This window comes from Gossypium raimondii, chromosome 1 (genome assembly GCF_025698545.1).
Source record: "Gossypium raimondii isolate GPD5lz chromosome 1, ASM2569854v1, whole genome shotgun sequence".
NCBI lineage: Eukaryota > Viridiplantae > Streptophyta > Magnoliopsida > Malvales > Malvaceae > Gossypium > Gossypium raimondii.
The window spans coordinates 15,267,429-15,287,461 of record NC_068565.1 but is presented as its reverse complement, the minus strand read 5'-3'; the positions used below and the strand labels follow the sequence as shown (position 1 = coordinate 15,287,461).

At 34.5% G+C, this 20,033-nt stretch overlaps 3 protein-coding genes across 3 annotated transcripts; 2 read left to right on the top strand and 1 right to left on the bottom strand.

Annotated features, from left to right (window-relative positions):
• Window positions 1-4,507: 4,507 nt before the first annotated feature.
• LOC105783988 (uncharacterized) lies at window positions 4,508-8,146 on the top strand. Its single transcript, XM_012609720.2, has 12 exons — window positions 4,508-4,726; window positions 4,851-5,070; window positions 5,171-5,371; window positions 5,463-5,533; window positions 5,627-5,789; window positions 5,874-6,467; window positions 6,565-6,945; window positions 7,021-7,096; window positions 7,170-7,233; window positions 7,336-7,471; window positions 7,579-7,692; window positions 7,781-8,146. Exons 1-12 carry the CDS (start codon window positions 4,608-4,610, stop codon window positions 7,844-7,846), a joined length of 2,205 nt encoding a protein of 734 aa, XP_012465174.1. The 5' UTR covers window positions 4,508-4,607; the 3' UTR covers window positions 7,847-8,146.
• A 1,206-nt stretch (window positions 8,147-9,352) lies between these two features.
• LOC105783981 (uncharacterized) lies at window positions 9,353-14,356 on the top strand. Its single transcript, XM_012609711.2, has 12 exons — window positions 9,353-9,698; window positions 9,787-10,006; window positions 10,105-10,305; window positions 10,402-10,472; window positions 10,568-10,730; window positions 11,012-11,605; window positions 11,690-12,070; window positions 12,168-12,243; window positions 12,343-12,406; window positions 12,655-12,790; window positions 12,940-13,053; window positions 13,883-14,356. The coding sequence occupies exons 1-12, from the start codon at window positions 9,439-9,441 to the stop codon at window positions 13,946-13,948; spliced, it is 2,346 nt and encodes a 781-aa protein (XP_012465165.1). The 5' UTR covers window positions 9,353-9,438; the 3' UTR covers window positions 13,949-14,356.
• An 885-nt stretch (window positions 14,357-15,241) lies between these two features.
• Window positions 15,242-18,921, bottom strand: LOC105783995 (L-ascorbate oxidase homolog). The gene is made up of 8 exons (XM_012609735.2): window positions 18,486-18,921; window positions 18,293-18,402; window positions 17,157-17,427; window positions 16,922-17,024; window positions 16,487-16,832; window positions 16,031-16,396; window positions 15,858-15,936; window positions 15,242-15,770 (listed from the first exon to the last, which is right to left on the bottom strand). Exons 1-8 carry the CDS (start codon window positions 18,621-18,623, stop codon window positions 15,558-15,560), a joined length of 1,626 nt encoding a protein of 541 aa, XP_012465189.1. The 5' UTR covers window positions 18,624-18,921; the 3' UTR covers window positions 15,242-15,557.
• Between the last annotated feature and the right edge of the window lie 1,112 nt (window positions 18,922-20,033).

Genomic DNA, 20,033 nt, shown 5'->3' with positions numbered 1-20,033 from the left:
AAAATAATTTCGGGAGGGCTTAGTAGGGCGGGATGTCGAAGTTAAAGATTTAAGCTTTTAGCTTGAGCATGTGTATGCGTCCTGGGAGAAAGACCAAAAAAGGCTCGAGGATGTCTCGGTGACAGTTTCGACTATCACTATGCATGAGGTCAAGCTAGCTATGCAAGTGGCCTCTGGTCTGATGTACATGTATGGGATGGCCTTTTAGCCATTTTTTTATTTAATCAGGCGTGATTGACGCTTGGATTTTAATAATAATTGCTCATTCAGATATGGTTGTCATTTATTTTCGCTAGAAGATGCTACCCTTCGTTTTGGTCTGTGATTCTTTGAGACGTAATCTGCTTGAAGATGAGAACGGGAGGTCAAAATCCTACCTAGAGTAGTTAAAAGAGGACGGGAAGGGAATAGAGCCAACGGGTGGGGGGTCTAGCTTGTCTTGTTTACCTCATGAGGGTACTTTGGTTAGGGGTAGGAAGGAGAGTTCTTTGTAAATAAATAAAAATATAGTGTTGTTAGGGCATTGTAATTTTTTAATCGTTATGGTTATAAGTTAATAAAACGTTTTCTTTTCCTTGTTATATCATTGCATTGTGTTTTATGTCTATATATTCTATATTCGTTTCTAAACTAATCGTTCAAATGTTATGAAGTAACTTGTTTCCACGTGTCAGTTGAAAATATTTTTTTACTGACTAACAAGTGGTAGTCTTCAGTTTTTGTCATGCCTTCTTTTCTTCTTCCTTCTACAAATATTTTTTTTTTCAAAATCTAGTTAATTTATAACCATCCGTTATGTGGGTGTGTTAGAGTTGTAACCCATATTCTTATTATAATAAAATACAGATGGCAAGATATTGGATTGGGGTTGCAACTGAGGGTGTGGGGGCTGGAGGCCCCCGCGGTACGGTACAGGCTGCACAAGAAGAATTCATATAGAAGTTTCCTTCCTCTGTTTGATATTGATTTGAATAAGGTGTTTCAATCTTACTGCATTACTTCTATTAGATGTTGATTAGAATAAGGTTTTCTAAACCTATAAATAGATGTAATCTATACTCCTTATGATTATTCGAATTCAACATAGTGAATTTTCTTCTCCTCTGCCCATGGTTTTTTCCCAAAAGAGTTTTCACGTAAAATCTGTATGTTCTATTTTTCTCTCTTTTATTGTCATTATCGACATTCTATTTTTTTTACAAGGTGGTTTGTGTGTAGAATTTATTTTTCCTATAGAATTTCTTCTCTTTTATTGGACCTCTATAAATCGAGATGATCAAGCTCAGATGCTTCATGTGATCGACATATTTTAGTGAGCATTTCTTAAACTCTTTACTTTTATATTTTGCATACCATGTGTTTGATGAAATGTTTATTGGGTTATTGAGCCTTATTATGAGCTAAAATTGCTTATTGGTTGATTGATGAGTTAATTATTAAATTAATTTAATAACTATGTTTGATTAATTGTTTGTTTAATTATATCAAATCATTTAGTACACTAAAATTGACACATCTAGTAGAATATTTGGATAAATGAGACTGAAATAAGAGTTTATCATTTGATAGTTTGATATAGTTGTGTTGAGTAATGAAACTAAGAGGAGAACTACATGCCTAAGTGAGACCGAGAGGAGAACTTAGGTGGTAATTCCTAGTTAGAATGAGATTGAGAGGAGATTCCTAGTTAGAAATGACAAACAATACAATTGAGATAGGTTTATTAGCCTAGTAATGGATAAAGCGACCATTGTTTCATCATTTACATAGTTCAAAGCAAGAAAGAAGAAGGTTAACTTAGTTTGTTTAATTGATAATTTAGGATTAGTTTTAATATTATTTCTATTTGGTTGCACAAATAATTTCCGGGTTAATTAGATTAGTAATTGCTTAATTAGTAATTAACTTGACAATTGCATTCACCATTAACAATTCCTTGGGTTTGATCCTCTGAACACTTTGGTATTTCATTGTAAAATTTCTACATTACAATTTAACTTATACACTTGCAGTACAAATCATTTCAGAACATTATAAGTCAAAATTATCAACATTCAAAAATAAAATTGTTAGTGCCAATTACATGCCTTAGGTGCAATGTCAATTACAACTCATTTTAAAACTAAACTACTGTACAACTTGCCATATATATTGGCTTTCTTTTGATTGAAAAATCATGAATTTATTGTTACATCACATTGAAGATTTTAAGCATCAATCTAGTGGGTTGGAGAGAGGGAGGGAGGGAGAGGGAGGGAGAGCTTACTTATAGTTAGAAACTTATTTATAGTGCAATTTGATTGCATGCAAAGTGTTTTCATATTTAATTTGTAATTAAACATTTAAAGGGAAGTTTTATGGGAAAGTGATATTAAATTAATGTATAATAAAAAAATTACAACATGATTAACGAATTAAAATTTAAATCATACCTTATATTATAAATTAATGGTTGATTACTTACTAAATAAGACCCATGGATGTAACAAAGTTTTCAAAATTTTATAAACAAATTTTATTTTATTTTATTTTAGTTATTTATCCAACTGTATCTTAACGTGTAAGTGTAATTGTATGTTACAACAATTATGGTAGGAAAGTAGCGTCAAAGTTCATCTTTATTTGTTAAAATTAAGAAAGAGTAAAAGAATAAATTTTCATAGCATAATCTATTGTTTTGCAGCTCCCAATCTTATCCTTAATCTAATGTGGACTACTACCAATAATAAATATCCACATTTTCTTTTTTTTTTTCACCAAAGGAATTATTTTTCTTCAAAAGAAGAAATTCTTCTGAACAGTGCTAATAAGACAAGTTATTCAGTTCACAGAATCTGTCTGATTTCCTCATATAAAGCATATATCCACCCAGTGGCTCCTCATCATTGGGAAACCTAGAATTTCAGATAATGTTGGCTGGATTATATTTGTCATTAAATATTCATCTGTTGCGGCATATTTTAAAATTACTAAACATAAAATTGACGGCTCTTATAATATTAGGTTCTGTTTTTTTTTTTTAATTATCAAATGGTTAGAATTATATTCTAGTAGAGGTTACTTAATTATGTTTTTTATTTTGTTTTTTATCACTCAACTATAAAAGTTACAAAAAATCATCAAATTATTTAATTTTATCTTTTTAATTAACAGTTGTTTAACGAAAAAAACACCCAAAAATTCAAGATGATTGTATGACCAAAAACAAAAAAATTGAATAGTTGAATGACAATTTTGTAATTTTTCATAATTGGATAACCAAAAAATATATACTAATAATTAAGTGATCATTTTGTAACTTTTCATAATTGGATAAAAAACTCTAATTAAGTGATTGCTAATGTAGTTTATTCTTATATTATATGATTCTCTCATCAAATGAGCTACCTTGATCAGAGCTCACAGTTCGAACTTCAAGGGAAAACAATGATAGAATGGAACTTATAGGACAAACGATTCCGATTCTTAGTTGGCAGTGGTCCACTACCGTAGCTTGAAAGGATAGGAGTCTAATCACGGGAGTTAGGTAATATGGTAAGGGTTTCTCATACCTTAACCAGTGGTCGAGAGTTCGATCCTCGTCCTGGGTATGGAGCAACTTTAAAACTCGTAACCAGCATCGACCCTCTTAATGAGCCTACAGAATGAGGAGGATTAGTTACTGGGCTCACTCCAGATTTGGCTCAGGATTGCCCATTTTTTATTCCAGGGTTTGTCTGAATTTGAAAGTTATCACTTAGTAGGTTTTTATACCAAGGCTCAATCCAATTAAGTCCATAACGTCTATCAATTTCGCCATATCTCATTTTGTGGCTTGAGATTAGGATCTCATTAGGATGTCTCTCCTTCCCCCTTTCTCCCCTCTTCCCCCCTTCTTTCATTTGTTTATTTTCTTTCGTTTATTTATTTGCTTTCTTTTTATGCGAAACCGTTAAATTTAGTAGATATGATAGATACCTTGAAAAAAAAAAGAAGACAAGAGTCCAAGAAATTAAAATAAATATGATTTTATATGGTATTTGTGGACTTTTTTTTAAATTTATAGGTTAATTGATTATTATGTGTTTTATTTATTATTTTTTAAAATATTAATTAAAAACTATTTTTAATAATTAAAATTTTCACTATCAATATATCAAATAATTATTCATAAATAAAGACTTTAAGAAAACAATTAGTTAATTAAAACAAATATAGATAAAATTAATTTTGGAAAATAATAAATATAGATAATTAATTTTTAATAAGTGAAATACCAGTTAATTAAATATAAAACCATAAATAAACAATAATTTTTCCTTCCAAGGAATATAACTAACACGACAGATCGAAGATTCCAAGAATATGGCAACATGTTAGAGCCATAATGGCGACATTTTAAGGCCGAAATCCCCTAGATACCGATTAGGGCCAACCCCATGGTGCAATAAAAGCCTTATGATGTCTTCATCTATTACACATACCCGCATTAAGCGGCCGACATGTATATAAATGTCGCGTCTACCCCAAAAAATAGAACGCAAGACAACTCGGTTTTCTAAGTTTTAACTACTATTTGAGAAGGTTCTTTTACCCTACAGGTTCTGCTAAGTTCAAGCTCTGCAATCATGGGTTCTCTCGGTTTCTTTGAGGAACCCTTTGGCCCTTTGAAGTATCCAAAAGCTCGCAGGGACGAGTCAGTAGTTGATGATTATCATGGTTTTAAAGTGGCTGACCCTTATCGATGGTAAGCGCATTGCCTTAAATCTCTTTGTTTGATTATTTGATCACAAAAAAAAAAAAAAAAAGTTTCCCTTCCTATTGGTTTTTGTTGGAATAATAGCTGAAGTTGTTTATGAATTGCATATAAGGCTCGAAGATTGTGATGCTGAAGAAGTAAAGGAGTTTGTGAAGAAACAGGTTGCTCTGACAGAGTCAGTGCTTGAAAAGTGCGAAACAAGGGGTAAACTTCACAACAAAATCACCAATCTCTTCGACCATCCGCGCTACACCGTGCCCTTTAAGCGAGGCAATAAATATTTTTACTTCCATAACACCGGTCTCCAAGCACAAAACGTCCTTTACATGCAGGTTGTCAGAAAACAATATTTTTTTAAATGCTTAGTAGCGGATTCATGCTTCTTTTATTTCTTTATTTTTTTTAATCTCACCTCAGTCCAATTGGGTTCAGGTTGGTTTAGAGGGAAAACCAGAAGTTTTGCTTGACCCCAACACCCTCAGTGAGGATGGAACAGTGTCGTTTAAGGCCCTGTCTATTAGTGAGGATGCCAAGTACTTGGCATACGGGCTTAGTTCGAGTGGAAGTGATTGGGTGACTATTAAAGTAATGCGAATCGAGGATAAAACAGTGGAGCCTGATAGTTTATCATGGGTGAGTTCTTTGGTTCTTGCACTTTAATGGTGCAGCCTGCAGAGTCTGTCTATTACTGTTTCACAGTAATAATCTTGAGTTTATATTACAGGTAAAGTTTTCTGATATCAGCTGGACACATGATAGCAAAGGGTTTTTCTACAGCCGGTACCCAGCGCCCAAGTAATTGAACTCACTTCTCATTAATTACTGCAAATTTTGTTCTCTGTTTTCTGCCTGCTAACTATCTCTCTGTCCCCTGATTCTATAAAGCAGAGATGGAGAAAACTTTTATTCTGGGATACAAACTAATGTTAACGTCAATCATGAGCTATACTATCATTTCCTTGGTACAAATCAGTCTGAAGACATTTTATGCTGGAGAGATCCTGAAAATCCAAAGCACATGTTTAGTGGAAAAGTGACGGATGATGGGAAGGTAAGTTGAAGTTTAAGCATGCATCTACAGTTTCATTTCATTTTGGTGTCTAAGGGGAAATTCTTTGTATTTGTTATCGTGCAGTATCTTGTTCTGTATATTGATGAGGGATGTGGCCCTGTCAATAAACTCTATCTCTGTGACATGTCTACACTTCCTGGAGGTCTTCAAGGTTTCCGGGAAAGAAATGGCCCACTCCCGTTTGTTAAGTTGATAGATAAGTTCGACGCACAATATATTAATGTTGCTAATGATGATTCGTGGTTTACTTTCATGACAAACAAAGATGCTCCAAAATATAAATTAGTTCGAGTCGATCTGAAGGAACCGGGTAAATGGATTGATGTTATTCCAGAGAATGAAAAAGATGTGCTTGAATCAGCATGTGTTGTGAATGGCAATCAGATAATTACGAGTTATTTGAGTGATGTCAAGTATGTGATCCAAGTAAGGGATTTGGAAACAGGTTCCATGCTGCATAATTTGCCTATTGACATAGGAACTGTTTACGGGATCTCTGCTCGACGTGAAGATAGTATCGTTTTCATTGGTTTTACTAGCTTTCTTACTCCTGGTATAATATATCAATGTAACTTAGGAACTAAGTTTCCAGAAATGAAGATATTTCGTGAGATTAGTGTGCTTGGATTTGATCGGTCGGAGTTCAAAGTCAATCAGGTGATAAATCCTGCTCTATTCTAGTTTTGCTTACCTCTATTTTATATGGTTGTTCTTTATTTGGTATGTTACCTTTCTTTCTTTCAATTTATTTTAGGTGTTCGTGCCAAGTAACGATGGCACCAAGATCCCAATGTTCATAGTTGGGAGGAAGGACCTAAATCTGGATGGATCACACCCTTGTTTGTTGTATGGATATGGTGGATTCAATGTCAGTCTCACACCATCATTTAGTGTTAGTCGTATAGTGCTAGCCAGGCACCTTGGTGCTTTTTTCTGCATCGCAAACATTCACGGTGGTGGAGAATACGGTGAGGAATGGCACAAAGCTGGTGCCTTATCCAAGAAGCAAACTTGCTTTGATGACTTCATTTCTGCTGCTGAGTATCTAATATCTTCTGGATATACTATGCCCGAAAAGCTATGTATTGAAGGGGGAAGCAACGGTGGGCTTCTAGTTGGGGCTTGCATAAATCAGGTTTACTTCCCTTTCATCTATTGTTTTCCTTAATCGTAAATTGTTCAAAATATTAAGTCATTTTCCTTTCTCCAGAGACCTGAGCTTTTTGGTTGTGCGTTGGCTCATGTTGGTGTGATGGACATGTTGAGGTTTCACAAATTCACCATAGGTTAGTTTCTTTTGACCTTCTTTATATTAGATGATCACTGTTATATGTTGATTAAAGTTTTGGATTGAATTAGGCCATGCTTGGACATGTGATTTTGGCTGTTCTGACAAAGAAGAAGATTTCAACTGGCTTATCAAGTAAGTCAAAATTTATGGTACTTTGGTATCTGATTATGAATTAACTTGAGACAAGGTTTTGGACGTTGGGCTTACTGTTGGGTTCTACCTTATGTTTATTAGGTACTCACCATTACATAATGTAAGGAGACCATGGGAGAAACTTCCTGGTAGAATGTTGCAATATCCATCCACTATGCTATTGACTGCAGATCACGATGATCGTGTCGTTCCGTTACATTCATTGAAGATGTTGGCAGTAAGTTCCTTCTGAATACTCGTACTCTACTTGTTCAATCCACCTGCATAAGAAGCCTGGAAATTCCACCATTTGTAAGGGCACTTGGTTTCTTTGTTCTTTTCCAGACAATGCAACATGTTCTGTGTACGAGCTTGGAGAACAGTCCCCAGACTAATCCGATTGTTGGACGTATTGAGTGTAAGGCCGGTCATGGATGTGGACGTCCAACACATAAACTGGTAATCAGAGTCGTTAACCTTGTAAAGTTATCATCTTTTTAGCCACTCCCTGGACTATATTTCACCTTATGGCGTTTTTTTCCTGCAGATTGATGAAGCTGCTGACAGGTATAGCTTCATGGCTAAGGTGTTAGGTGCATCTTGGATAGAGTAACTCATACCAAATATGAAAATCTTCCTAGAGATAGGCCAAACCTTTTTCCCGACAAGAAACTACAAGAAACTATGTTACAGTGATATGTAGTTAAAAATTTACTCATAGTTAGAATTCACAACGTTAACCTCAGGCTATATTTACAAAGTATTACTTGTAAAGGAAACATGGATCAAGATAACAATAAAGTGTTCCTTATACTCAGTACGCACATACACAACTAACTGATGATCTAATGTTTATGTATGTCATGTAATGTGCCGAATTTTATACATAATTTATCTGATATTCTTTGAGCAAGATATTCTCGCTTTTCCTTCTTAAGATAGAGAACATTAATTGCATATATCCATTTAAACCAATACTTTAGATTTCCACTTGGTAGAAACTTAGGCGATTCTTGGACTGCCTGAGAATCAAGTTTAAAAGACATGGGATTGTAGATTCGTTGCCCACTTCTAAAGGAACATTAGAAGTGAACATTATACTGCCAAATGCCTATCTATAACTAAACGGCACAGAGGTCTGGCGTCAAAGAATAGAATGTTGGTGTGGTGGGGATAAAAGTAAACTTAGGATAAATTAATGAAGGCTTCAAGGCGTGTATTAATATTGATGTGGCTGAGACAAAAGTAAATTTAAGAGAAAATTGAACACATAAATATTTACGGAAGAGGATAAAAACCACGAGCAAAGGAGGCTTCGGCTTATTATTAAATGAGTAAACAAACGAGAGTATAATATGGAGTTAAATATACTAAATCTATAAACCCAAACCCCAAAAACAAATCTCTAACTCGGGAACAAAATTCTTTTCATAATTACCATGAAAAGTCTCATCAAAATTCATTTGCGACTAATCTTGTCACCCAGAAGAAAAACCCTGTAGTACTACATATCCCTAAAGTAATCATAGGTCGCTAAAATATTAGAGTTCTAATCATACTAAAATATTCCTAAAGTAATCATAGATTAACTGATAAAAGATAGCAGAGTTTAACTAGGAGAAGATAGTAAATTTTTGTGGGAAACACGTCGCAAGGTTCTTATTCGCGTTGTCACGACGTTGCCGGCTGACTTTGGTAAATTCCTACAAATTATTCGATAAATGCGAGGCACATCTCATAAAATTACTGGCAAATGAATCTCGAGGATATAAATAAACCTAATGACTATCTACATTTTATATTGACGGGCTGCAAGAATATCAATTTCTATAAAAAAAATTCTACATTAATTTTTTATAAAACAATCTAAGAATATGAAAGATTAAATAAACTTTGTTTCATATTTTTTTTTAACCATAAATGAATTTAAAAGAAATCACTCATCACTAAGGAATACTTATAATTTTTGGCTTGAAAGAATAGAAAGAAAAATCTTGTGTTTATTTTACGTTGGAAAACTTGTGCTTGAAATAGATAAGATAGAATTACTAGCGTAGGCGGGTCTTTTTCTTTTTTAAGGAATAAAAGATTCGAGCGAAACTGGCAACAGTTCAAAGATTCGAAGAAAACTGGAAAAGTCTGTTTAGCCAGCCCCAGACGGCCCTTAACCTAGTCAAGCCGTTTCTTTTCCCCTATTTATAATAGATGATTTCACGCGCATGCCACGCGCTCCTTTTTAATCTTCCTTACACTACGCGCCTTCTCGGAAACCTCGCTCCCAATCTAATAGTAAAAGTCTCAGCTCCACGGAAGAGTCGCCATTGCCTCAACCCTTTCTTTTCGACTGCTAGTCTCATGGGTTCAGTTTCTGCGTTGAAAGAGCCTTTAGAGTATCCAATTCCTCGCAGAGACGACTCTGTCGTTGACGATTACCATGGCGTTAAGATTGCTGACCCTTATCGATGGTATCCTATTTCATTAAAATTTCCATAATTTTGTTCAAATTTTATATAAATTATTTTGAAGATATTATTGAATCATTTCGCTTCCTAGGCTTGAAGACCCAGATGCTGAGGAAGTAAAGGATTTTGTTCAGAAACAGGTAAAATTAACCGAATCGGTGCTTCAGCAGTGCGAAGCAAAAGATAAGCTTCGCGAGAAAATCACCAAGCTTTTCGATCACCCACGTTATGAGGTCCCATTCAAGCGAGGCAATAAGTATTTCTATTTCCATAACACTGGACTTCAAGCACAAAATGTCCTTTATGTCCAGGTTCGTAATCCAAGAATTCTATTCAAATGGATTTTCTTTTTTTCGTATATAGAAAGGGATTCAAGAGCTGACCTGATGTTGGGTTTTTCTTTTTCCAGGATAGTTTGGAAGGAGAAGCTCAAGTATTGCTTGACCCCAATTCGCTTAGTGAGGATGGAACCGTGTCTTTGAGCTCCTTGTCTGTAAGTGAGGATGCTAAGTATTTGGCATATGGGCTTAGTTCCAGTGGCAGTGATTGGGTTACGATTAAAGTGATGCGAGTTGAGGATAAATCAGCTGAGCCTGATACTTTGTCATGGGTGAGCTGATTGATTTGAGTCTTTGAGTGTTCAATTTGTTTCAAGAGTCTGTTGATTGATTATCCTGCTAACCCTGCAATTCAATTCTGTTCTCAGGTAAAGTTTTCAGGTATAAGTTGGACCCATGATAGCAAAGGGTTCTTCTATAGTCGTTATCCAGCACCTAAGTAAGTAAAAATGATGTTCTGATTGGAGTAGAGACGGACCTTTTTTTTTAAATTCTGAAAATAGAAAATAAGGTTATGGTATGTTTATTATGTAGAGAGGGAGAAAATGTTGACGCTGGGACAGAGACCGATTCTAACCTTAATCAACAGCTATACTATCATTTTCTCGGTACAAGTCAATCTGAAGATATTTTATGCTGGAGAGATCCTGAAAATCCTAAGCACTTTGTGGCAGGTGGTATCACAGATGATGGGAAGGTAAATGGATGTCATGTTTGGCAACTAGAAATGTATGAACACCTTGGAACGCAATCTAGTTTTCACATCTTTTTTCCTTGTATTCAAGTTGTAGTATCAAGCAACTTCTTTTAACTTAATTTCACTATATTTTCATGTTTCCAAAGAGTTAAATCATAATGCTGCTAATGAAACTACTAGTTCACTGTTCTAACTGAAAGAGAGTCTGGAGATAAAATGCCAGGAGAAAGCAAATTTAATATTTTCTCATTCTATTTTTCCTTTTAAATTTTGTTGTGCAGTATCTTGTCCTAACCATTGGGGAGAGTTGTGACCCTGTCAATAAACTATACTACTGCGACATATCCTCACTTCATGAAGGTCTTGAAGGTTTCAGGAATAAGGATGGTCTTCTCCCATTTGTCAAGTTGATTGATACATTTGATGCTCAATATGAAGCTATTGCAAATGATGACACAGTTTTTACTTTCCTTACCAATAAAGATGCCCCTAAATATAAAGTAGTCCGAGTAGATCTGAAGGAACCAAGTAACTGGATTGATGTCATCCCAGAGGCTGAAAAGGATGTGCTTGAATCAGTATATGCTGTAAATGTTAATAAATTGATCGTCAGTTACCTGAGTGATGTGAAGTATGTGCTGCAAGTAAGGAATTTGAAAACAGGATCACTGCTGCATCAGTTGCCAATTGACATTGGGTCTGTTTATGGGATTTCAGCACGAAGGGAAGACAGTGTGGCTTTTATTGGTTTTACCAGCTTTCTTACTCCAGGTATTGTATATCAGTGCAATCTAGGCACTGAGACACCAGATATGAAGATATTCCGTGAAATTAGTGTGCCTGGATTTGACCGCTCAGAGTATGAAGTCAATCAGGTAACTATTGCAGCAATCTGGTGATGTTAAACTTCCGATGGCGTGCATTTAGTATGTTGTCTTATTCTTTTATTTGCATTTCAGGTATTTGTGCCAAGTAAGGATGGTACGAAGATCCCAATGTTCATTGTGGGCAGGAAGAACATTAATTTGGATGGATCACACCCTTGTTTGCTATATGGATATGGTGGGTTTAACATTAGTCTCACACCAACATTCAGTGTGAGTCGTATTGTACTTACAAGGCATCTTGGTGCTTTTTATTGTGTTGCCAACATTCGTGGTGGGGGAGAATATGGAGAGGAGTGGCATAAAGCTGGTGCTCTTTCCAAGAAGCAAAATTGCTTTGATGACTTCATTTCGGCTGCTGAGTATCTTATATCTGCTGGCTATACTCGGTCTGAAAAGTTGTGTATTGAAGGTGGAAGCAATGGTGGGCTTCTCATTGGGGCTTGCATAAACCAGGTTGACTGAAATTTGCTTGACTGCTTTTTTTTGTATATATAATTCCTTGTATCTTTATGTTATTGTATTCATTATTGAGCTATTTTGTTTTTGGCAGAGACCAGATCTTTTTGGTTGTGCTTTGGCTCATGTTGGTGTGCTGGACATGTTACGATTTCACAAGTTCACCATCGGTTAGTATGCTCTGCATCTTTTGACTCTATGGTATACTTACTTTAGTGTTCTATATATGCATGTATGTATATATATGTTGATGAATATTCCTTTTGAAGGCCATGCATGGACATCGGATTATGGATGTTCTGACAAGGAGGAAGAGTTTCACTGGCTGATCAAGTGAGTGATTTCTTTTGTATGGAAACTTCCATTTAATTCAAATATTCAGCTTTGTAATATGGTTATAAATCAGACTTCTATTAGCAAATATCTGATCTGGTCTGATATCAAACATGGATGAAAAGGTGGTTTTCCCCATTCAAGGGAGAAACAACAAAGCATAAAATAAAGATGACCTGAAAGCAAAGCTAAAACACAAGTAATTTATTTGTGAACAAAATTTCTAATTTATCTTACTCTTTTGCAAGGTACTCACCACTACATAATGTACGAAGACCATGGGAACAGCATCCTGATCAGCCATTACAGTACCCTCCTACTATGCTGTTGACTGCTGATCATGATGATCGTGTTGTGCCATTACACACGTTGAAATACTTGGCGGTGAGTCTTTGAATCATCATTTGTCATATATTTCACTCATCTCCACATCACAAACCAAGAAGCTGCAGAACATGTTTTCGTACTTTGCTTCTATATTTTAGCGTGTAAAGCTGGTCCATTGAATTTCTTGTGTTCTGTTATCTTATCAGACACTGCAATATGTACTATGTACAAGCTTAGAGAAGAGCCCCCAAACCAACCCAATCGTAGGCCGCATTGAATGCAAGGCTGGACATGGGGCTGGACGCCCAACACAGAAAATGGTATGCTTTTATTTTGATTTCTTTTCAATTAAAAAGTGCTAATATGGGTTAACTAAGCCACCAGTGTAGTGGCAAAAGACTTGTTGCATTGATTAAGTTACTAATGGACACTAGTCCTAGTCATCCCTTACCCCCAGCCTCTGATAAAAAAAATGCTAGCATGGATTGAGGTGATATTTAATATTTATGGGTTTAGTAAAAGTAATACATTAATGCTTTGTTTGGTAGGAGTTATTTTTTCCATACCTCTTAGTACATGAGTTAGTAATAAACCAATTTCATTTGATAATTTTTAGTCACATGTCTTCTTTTCAGCAAAGGGAAGGAAAAACTTTAACTTATTTTAAGGAGGTTTTATTTTATTTTTATCAGAGTTCTATTTATTTTTTTAATTTTAAATTTAAATTTGTACTAATTATTATTTATGTAATGACAAATTATTTTAATAGTTATGTAATAATTAAGCTTTTACTTGTCTATGCACTAAATAAGCAAACGGGGCATCAATGCTAAAATAAGAATAGTAATAATTAAATCAATCCTTAGCCGAGAACTTGAACCTCAAGCTATGATCTATTGGTCGGGTAGGAATAACAAGGTGCGAATTATCATTGTGCAAAAAAAAAAAAAAAAAGAATTTCCTTAGCCAGGAACCTAACCAGTGTCATAGGGTATATGCAACACAACTAACTGCGCATATGGAGATTCTAGACTCCTGTATCAGTACGAATGATAATAATCCATCACTATACGTGATAAGACAGCTTTGGCAAAGTTCATATTATATTCGTTACTAGAGCATGTGATATTGGCTTTGTGTGTTGTGCAGATTGAGGAAGCTTCTGACCGATATGGTTTCATGGCTAAGATGTTGGGTGTATCATGGATTGAGTAGCCTTTTGTGCTGAAAAAAATTGCTGCAATAGTATTTATAGTCAACTGTTGTGACTGAAGAATTCTATTTGCCCTTTTTCTTATTTCTTCGCAGTAGGGCTTAAGGAAGATTCTTTTTCCCCCTTGTTCAATGGAAAGGCATCATTGGTTGCGAAGCTTGTGCCATCATTTTTTTTATATTTTCCCGGATCATAAAGAAAATTCTGTTACCATTTACCATACGATTATATCAGCCATTTATCCCTATTTGCAAAAATATGAGCTTGCTTGTAAGTTACAAAGTGAACATTCCACTCTCTCCACTCCCCCTTCTGCCTTTTTTCTGTTAGAAGTATTAAGGTGGAATTAGGAGTGATAGTAGGTTGGGTTAGGTTTAATATGATATTAATGTATTTTATGTTTACTTAAATTATCATATTTAGAAATAGTTAATCTAAATTTATTTTAAGTACATTCATATTATTTTTAAAATATTAATTTAAAATTTAATAATTTTGTTTATTTTTCGTGAAATAAAATTCAAAATTATACATGAACTTTTATTCGATTTGATGTGCAATTTGACACAAGAATTTTAATTTAATGTAACTATAAATATGAAATTTTTATTGTGGTTTATATGTATATATGAAACTTTAATTTTGATTTAATTGTATACATTTCAAAGATAAATATATAAATATATTTTATATTATAAATAATTATTTATAGTGCAGCATATATACTTAAAAAGTGTTAACAAAAATTTTATTAAATTGATATTTAACATATAGAAGTGTACAAAATCAAACTTTTGTGTAATTTTGAGATTTAATTTTCATTTATCAAAATTTTATATGTAATCAACTATATTTTAAATATTTACATTTAGTATTATATTGTTATTAATTTAATTCTTTTATAAATTACATAATATTAAAAACAACCCATTATATTATATTACAAAATTAAAAAACAATGTCTAAACTTAGCATGACGTCTATTCTCATCTAATTTAACTGGGATGCATTTTGTATAAAAATGGTGATTTTTTAAACGATAGCACAGTCCGAACATTTTCAATTAATTGAAGGTTAAAACATACTTATAGTCCTTGTATTTTTAAAATTTAAAATTTAATCCATATATTTATATTTTAAGAAATTTAATTCAGGTCCAATTGTAATACTGCTTAAATTTTTTGTTAAATTCAGATTAACTATATATTTTTATTACATAACTACTAAGTAAATACTTTTTATTTCAAAATGCTTAATTAAAAATTTTAACAGTATTAACAATTAGACTTGAAATCTGAAAGTAAATAGACTAAATTCCTTAAAAATACAAGTACATGGACTAAATTCTTAATTTTTAAAAAATACAGGGACTATAGAGATATTTTAACCTTAATAGAAATATGAATTATGATGGTGCATCATAATTAATGGTAAGAAACAATAAGAACATGAGTCTATTAGAAGAAAAAAAAAATGCGACCTCGAGTTGAGGTCTATTAATTTAAGGTTAAAAGCATTAAAGTTCCTCCATAGTTCACATTAGCAACATTAATGCCAAAACTCTGCTATTCAATCCTAAACCCAAACCTGGAGATTTTATTATATGCTGGGTTAGAGGGGTCGGGTGTGTCGGCCACTTGCCCTACCGCAGAGTAGTGCATTCTTAGGGATCGGATATTCATCCCTTAGCGAAGTTGAGGTGGTGTATACTCGCAAATAGAACTGTTGTCCCAGATACTGTCTTGCCCAAAACTCGGACCTTAAGTTCCACATTCCTACGTTGTCAAGTGCCACATAAATGGCAGTCCATGACTTGGGATACACCTGCATTTATCCCCACCCAAATATCACAATCTAGTTCTTCTGAGTGTTTTTTTTAAGATGCTAGATGAAGAAAGATGTCATTCTTACCTGAGTGGTACATCGAGAAACCGCGTCACGGAGATTGTATTCCCTCCTACTAGCTGTTGTCCATTGCCCTCCATCCATACTGCATCCCAGAATAGTTCAAAAACCAATGTTTCAGCACAATTCCTGCATATATCTTTTGGATTATTGGGGGTAAAAGAAAAAGATGTGCTTACCCAACAACAAAGAAAGAGTAGCCATCAAGATGCCAACTCTGTACAATGTTCTCATTATTCTGAAACACTATCTCAATGAAAGCCCTGTAGTCAGCTTGCATTACTGAAGTATCAAGGTATATCTTTCCGCCATAAGGATTATCGGATATACTTCCTACACGAAAAACTCCTCCGATTTTGAAATAGTCAGCAAGTTTCAGAGGTGTGTCTTCTGGAACAAATGAAACACTGTTTACTGCATATCTTTGCTTGCCGTTAACTTGCCCGGCGGAATTCGCAAGCCTGATGGTTTTGGTTGTGTTAATGAGACCGTAGTGATATGAACCCTGTGGGTTAGGCCTTGGTCCACTTGCTGTAAGGTTAGTCCTGAAACAAAATCATGCACATAACTAGATTAGAACACATAATATAAGGTTCACAGCTTGTCAGTGTTTGTTAAAACTTGGAAAAAAGTACCTGATAGAGCGGGCCTGGTTCAAGGACCAGTCAATTTGGATAGTTGGTCCACCAGGAGGAGGACCAGAGACAGGGCCAGCGGAATTGCTATATCGGAGAATTGCTGTAGAGGTGAGGACCCGGCTGGTGAAGCGAGTGGAGACCGCAATGTAATAATCTTTTGCAGGCTGATCAGCTTTAAATAAAACTGAACATGATTGGCCAAGGTGAAGGTCTATTGAAGAGTAGGTAGTTTGCAAAGTGTGGGTTCCCTCAACTTCTACCAACGTCAACCGATGGTTTTGGATGCGGAAATTGAGAGAATTCTGCAATCCAACATTTGATATCCGAAGCCTGTAGGTTTTCCCTGCAATAAATGGTGCACAACATGTTTATTCTCAAATCACATCCTTCCGAAACAACTTAAACCACATATAATTAGAGCGACTAATATACCCTGTTCAACGTTGAAGGAGGCACCGCCAGGTCCTCGACCGTTTATAAGGATTCCATCAGGGAAAGGCAGCTTCTTACCACGATCCAGACGAGCTTTCAAATTCTGCACAAGCACATTTCCACAAACCAAGTGATCCCAAATGTTAGAAGTGTCACAGCTTTTATGAAGATCATTCATTTTTCATTTAAATGCCAAGTAAAGGCAAGGGTTTGAAAAATGAAGGATGATTAATACCGTGTGATTGGACTTGTACCAATCTCCAATAAGAACAGTGTAATCTCCAGCAGGATCCGGGAAGGGAACCGGGATCCGAGGTCGGCTGAGGATCCTGATCCCTCCAAAACCACCAGCAGCCTTATGGAATGCAAGAGAGGGGAAGTAAAAGAAACTTCCTATTTGATCCTTGACCTGAAGAATGTATGTGAAGTTCTTTCCTGGTGGAATAGGACAGGTTGTTCCATATACACCATCTTCATAAGAATTCCTCCTCTGTTGGATTCCACTCCTACATTTACCATTTCAGTTCCAAATAACAGCATCAACCTTTTAGTATCTGCTAATTTTAGATGGTATCTTTCAAAAAGTTCACAGCTTTTACCACTTGTATGCAACTTTTCTACTTTTTCAGGACTTTACAAGTGATGACCAATTCAATTCAATATCAAGAACTAAATACTGCAATCTGACATTTTATTTGCAAACTCATAAATGATGAACAAAATGCTGAGGTATGAAAGACATATTAGCTTCCTTTTTCTGGTATGCGTCCAAATCTCTATCAAAACATTCCTAAGTCCACCAACATCGCACCTTCCCATTATCTCTTAGGTGGTGGTGGGAGACAGCTAATTAAAAATTGGGCCCTGATGAATGATGGGTTTAAATTAGGTAGATTATGGGCCATCCAACTTTCCCAAATTAATTCAACAGTTGAATCTTAAAATGCTGCTCTCTCAATCAAGGACACTTTTGTTTTCTAGTTATATACTGATACTAGACACTGTTTTCTGTGTCTCCAAGACCTATGCCTTAAACCTCGGCATCCAAATTGCCGCTTTCACGGGCAGTCTTTCACTTTACAGGAAAGAGCTAAAGGAAGGAAATGAATGAGGACAACCAGATCTGCCATGTGACCAACCACATGCAAGGATGGCAGGAAAGAAGTAAAACGAATAAAGCTGACCGATTCTTTTAATAACAAATCTTAGTGAACAACTAAGTGGGATGTTTGTCAGAACGGTACTAAGCTTAAAAATATGCCCCCACATGGCAGCTAGACAGATGATGATTAGTTAGATTCGTGTCTTTCAAAAGAAAAGGTAGGTAAATGTTTGTGGATAGAAGATGGAATGAATGGAGTTGGATCTTACCAGGAAATAAGAAAAGGCTCGTTTAAACTGTTATGGACGTTGATAATGAGATTGTCGTTGGTAACAGAGTGAATGTCAGGGCCCGGGAATTGACCATTGATAAGAATACCCTGCCAAAATCAAAATCTAACTAATCAATTCATCATCATATATGGTTTAAAACAAAAACAGAAAGATGTGAATGAAGGGTCACCGTTTGGCGAACTCCAAGAGGATAAATGTCACCAAAGGTAACATTCCAGTCGAAGAATCTGTAGGGATCTTCAGCACCGGCATTGGCAAAAAGACCAGATGTGGCACAAAGCAATACCACCGCCAAATGAAGCTGCATTTTGGAAGTATAAAATGAAAAAAAAAACCACCCTTTCCTGGCTCTCAGTTCCTATGTAGCGAAGTGAATGACTTTAAAAAGAAAAAAGGATGGGAGTGGCACACTCTTTTAGTGCGGTACAGGGGATGATGTCTGTCTGCAAGTGTAAATAAGCCGTAAAGAAAAGAAAAATAAAAGGCAGTGTCGGTGGTGGGGTGCTTAGATAAACATTAGCAGTTGAACTGGGAATGTTTAGAGCTGTGATTCAGGGTCACATGAGCTTCGGCTTCATTGCAAATGTATTGATAGCGAGGCGGTGGAAGAATGACTTCAATACAATACTAATATTATGATAGTGGTGGTGTCATGTGTGTTTTGTACTCTTCTCTTTTGTTTTGACCTTTACATGTGAAACTGCCAAGTGATTAATTTAAAGCAGGGAAACCCAAAGTCAAGACCCCACTTTTGATCTCGCATTATTTTTGCTCTTGTTAGAATCAATAAATTGTGGTCTAATTTTAGTATTATACATTAATTCTAAATTTAGTTTTATGCTATTTTCAAATTATGTTATAAAAAAAATCATGTAATTTGATTTAATAAATTTAATGACTAACATTTTAATTAAAATTGAAATTTAAAATACAAAAAATATAAATACTAAAATTAATCAAATTTGAGGGCTAGGAGTATGAGATTAATAGTAAAATTTGACATGAAAGTTTATTATTATTTAAATCGAGATTAAAATTTTAAAATTCAAAATTACAATAATTAAAATAAAAACTTAAAATATAAAAAAAAACTGATCGAATACATAACTTACTCATTATACAAGTAGTAAAACATAATTCAACTTAAAATCATTATCGCTTCAATTAAAAAGTTTGAGGTTCATTCGAATTGAATTTTGTTTTCTACATTTGAGCTTAACTTATTATTTACTCCAATAATTTCAAGGACAATTTAATTAAATTTTATAATATCTTATAGTATATTTTTATCCTCTTTCATTTATTTATATACAATTTTATCTTTAAATCGATATTAAAATAATTAAATTCGATTCAAATAATTTGAGTTTGGTTAAACAAATACGAATGCTAATATTATATACCCTTATGGTCATTTGTATTTGTTATGATTCAGGGATGCAGTTAAGGGCAGCAGGGGCCCGACCCTCTAAAATGAAAATTTTTATTTAAATTTTTTAAAATTTATAAAATTTTAAATTAGTAAAATACTTGACTTTCTCTGAAAATGATAAAAAGCCTTGAACTAATCCTTATAAACTATTAAAATAATAAAATTATATTTTATTATCATACAATTTATAATTTAATTTTGACTTCTAGAATTCTTTTGGCTTCGTCCTCCTATGATTAGTATCAAAATAATAAACTATGAAGGAAACTAGCTAAGAAAATTCGT

Excerpts from the sequence above, each read along its gene's own strand:
- LOC105783988 (XM_012609720.2), top strand. The coding sequence starts at position 4,608 with ATGGGTTCTCTCGGTTTCTTTGAGGAACCCTTTGGCCCTTTGAAGTAT. Across the intron at positions 5,790-5,873 it reads AAGTGACGGATGATGGGAAG|TATCTTGTTCTGTATATTGA; the intron begins GTAAGTTGAAGT and ends GTTATCGTGCAG. Across the intron at positions 7,097-7,169 it reads GTTTCACAAATTCACCATAG|GCCATGCTTGGACATGTGAT; the intron begins GTTAGTTTCTTT and ends GGATTGAATTAG.
- LOC105783981 (XM_012609711.2), top strand. The coding sequence starts at position 9,439 with ATGATTTCACGCGCATGCCACGCGCTCCTTTTTAATCTTCCTTACACT. Across the intron at positions 10,731-11,011 it reads GTATCACAGATGATGGGAAG|TATCTTGTCCTAACCATTGG; the intron begins GTAAATGGATGT and ends TTTGTTGTGCAG. Across the intron at positions 12,071-12,167 it reads TTGGGGCTTGCATAAACCAG|AGACCAGATCTTTTTGGTTG; the intron begins GTTGACTGAAAT and ends TGTTTTTGGCAG.
- LOC105783995 (XM_012609735.2), bottom strand. The coding sequence starts at position 18,623 with ATGCAGCTTCATTTGGCGGTGGTATTGCTTTGTGCCACATCTGGTCTT. Across the intron at positions 18,403-18,485 it reads CTCTTGGAGTTCGCCAAACG|GGTATTCTTATCAATGGTCA; the intron begins GTGACCCTTCAT and ends TGATTTTGGCAG. Across the intron at positions 16,397-16,486 it reads AACCAGGCCCGCTCTATCAG|GACTAACCTTACAGCAAGTG; the intron begins GTACTTTTTTCC and ends ATTTTGTTTCAG.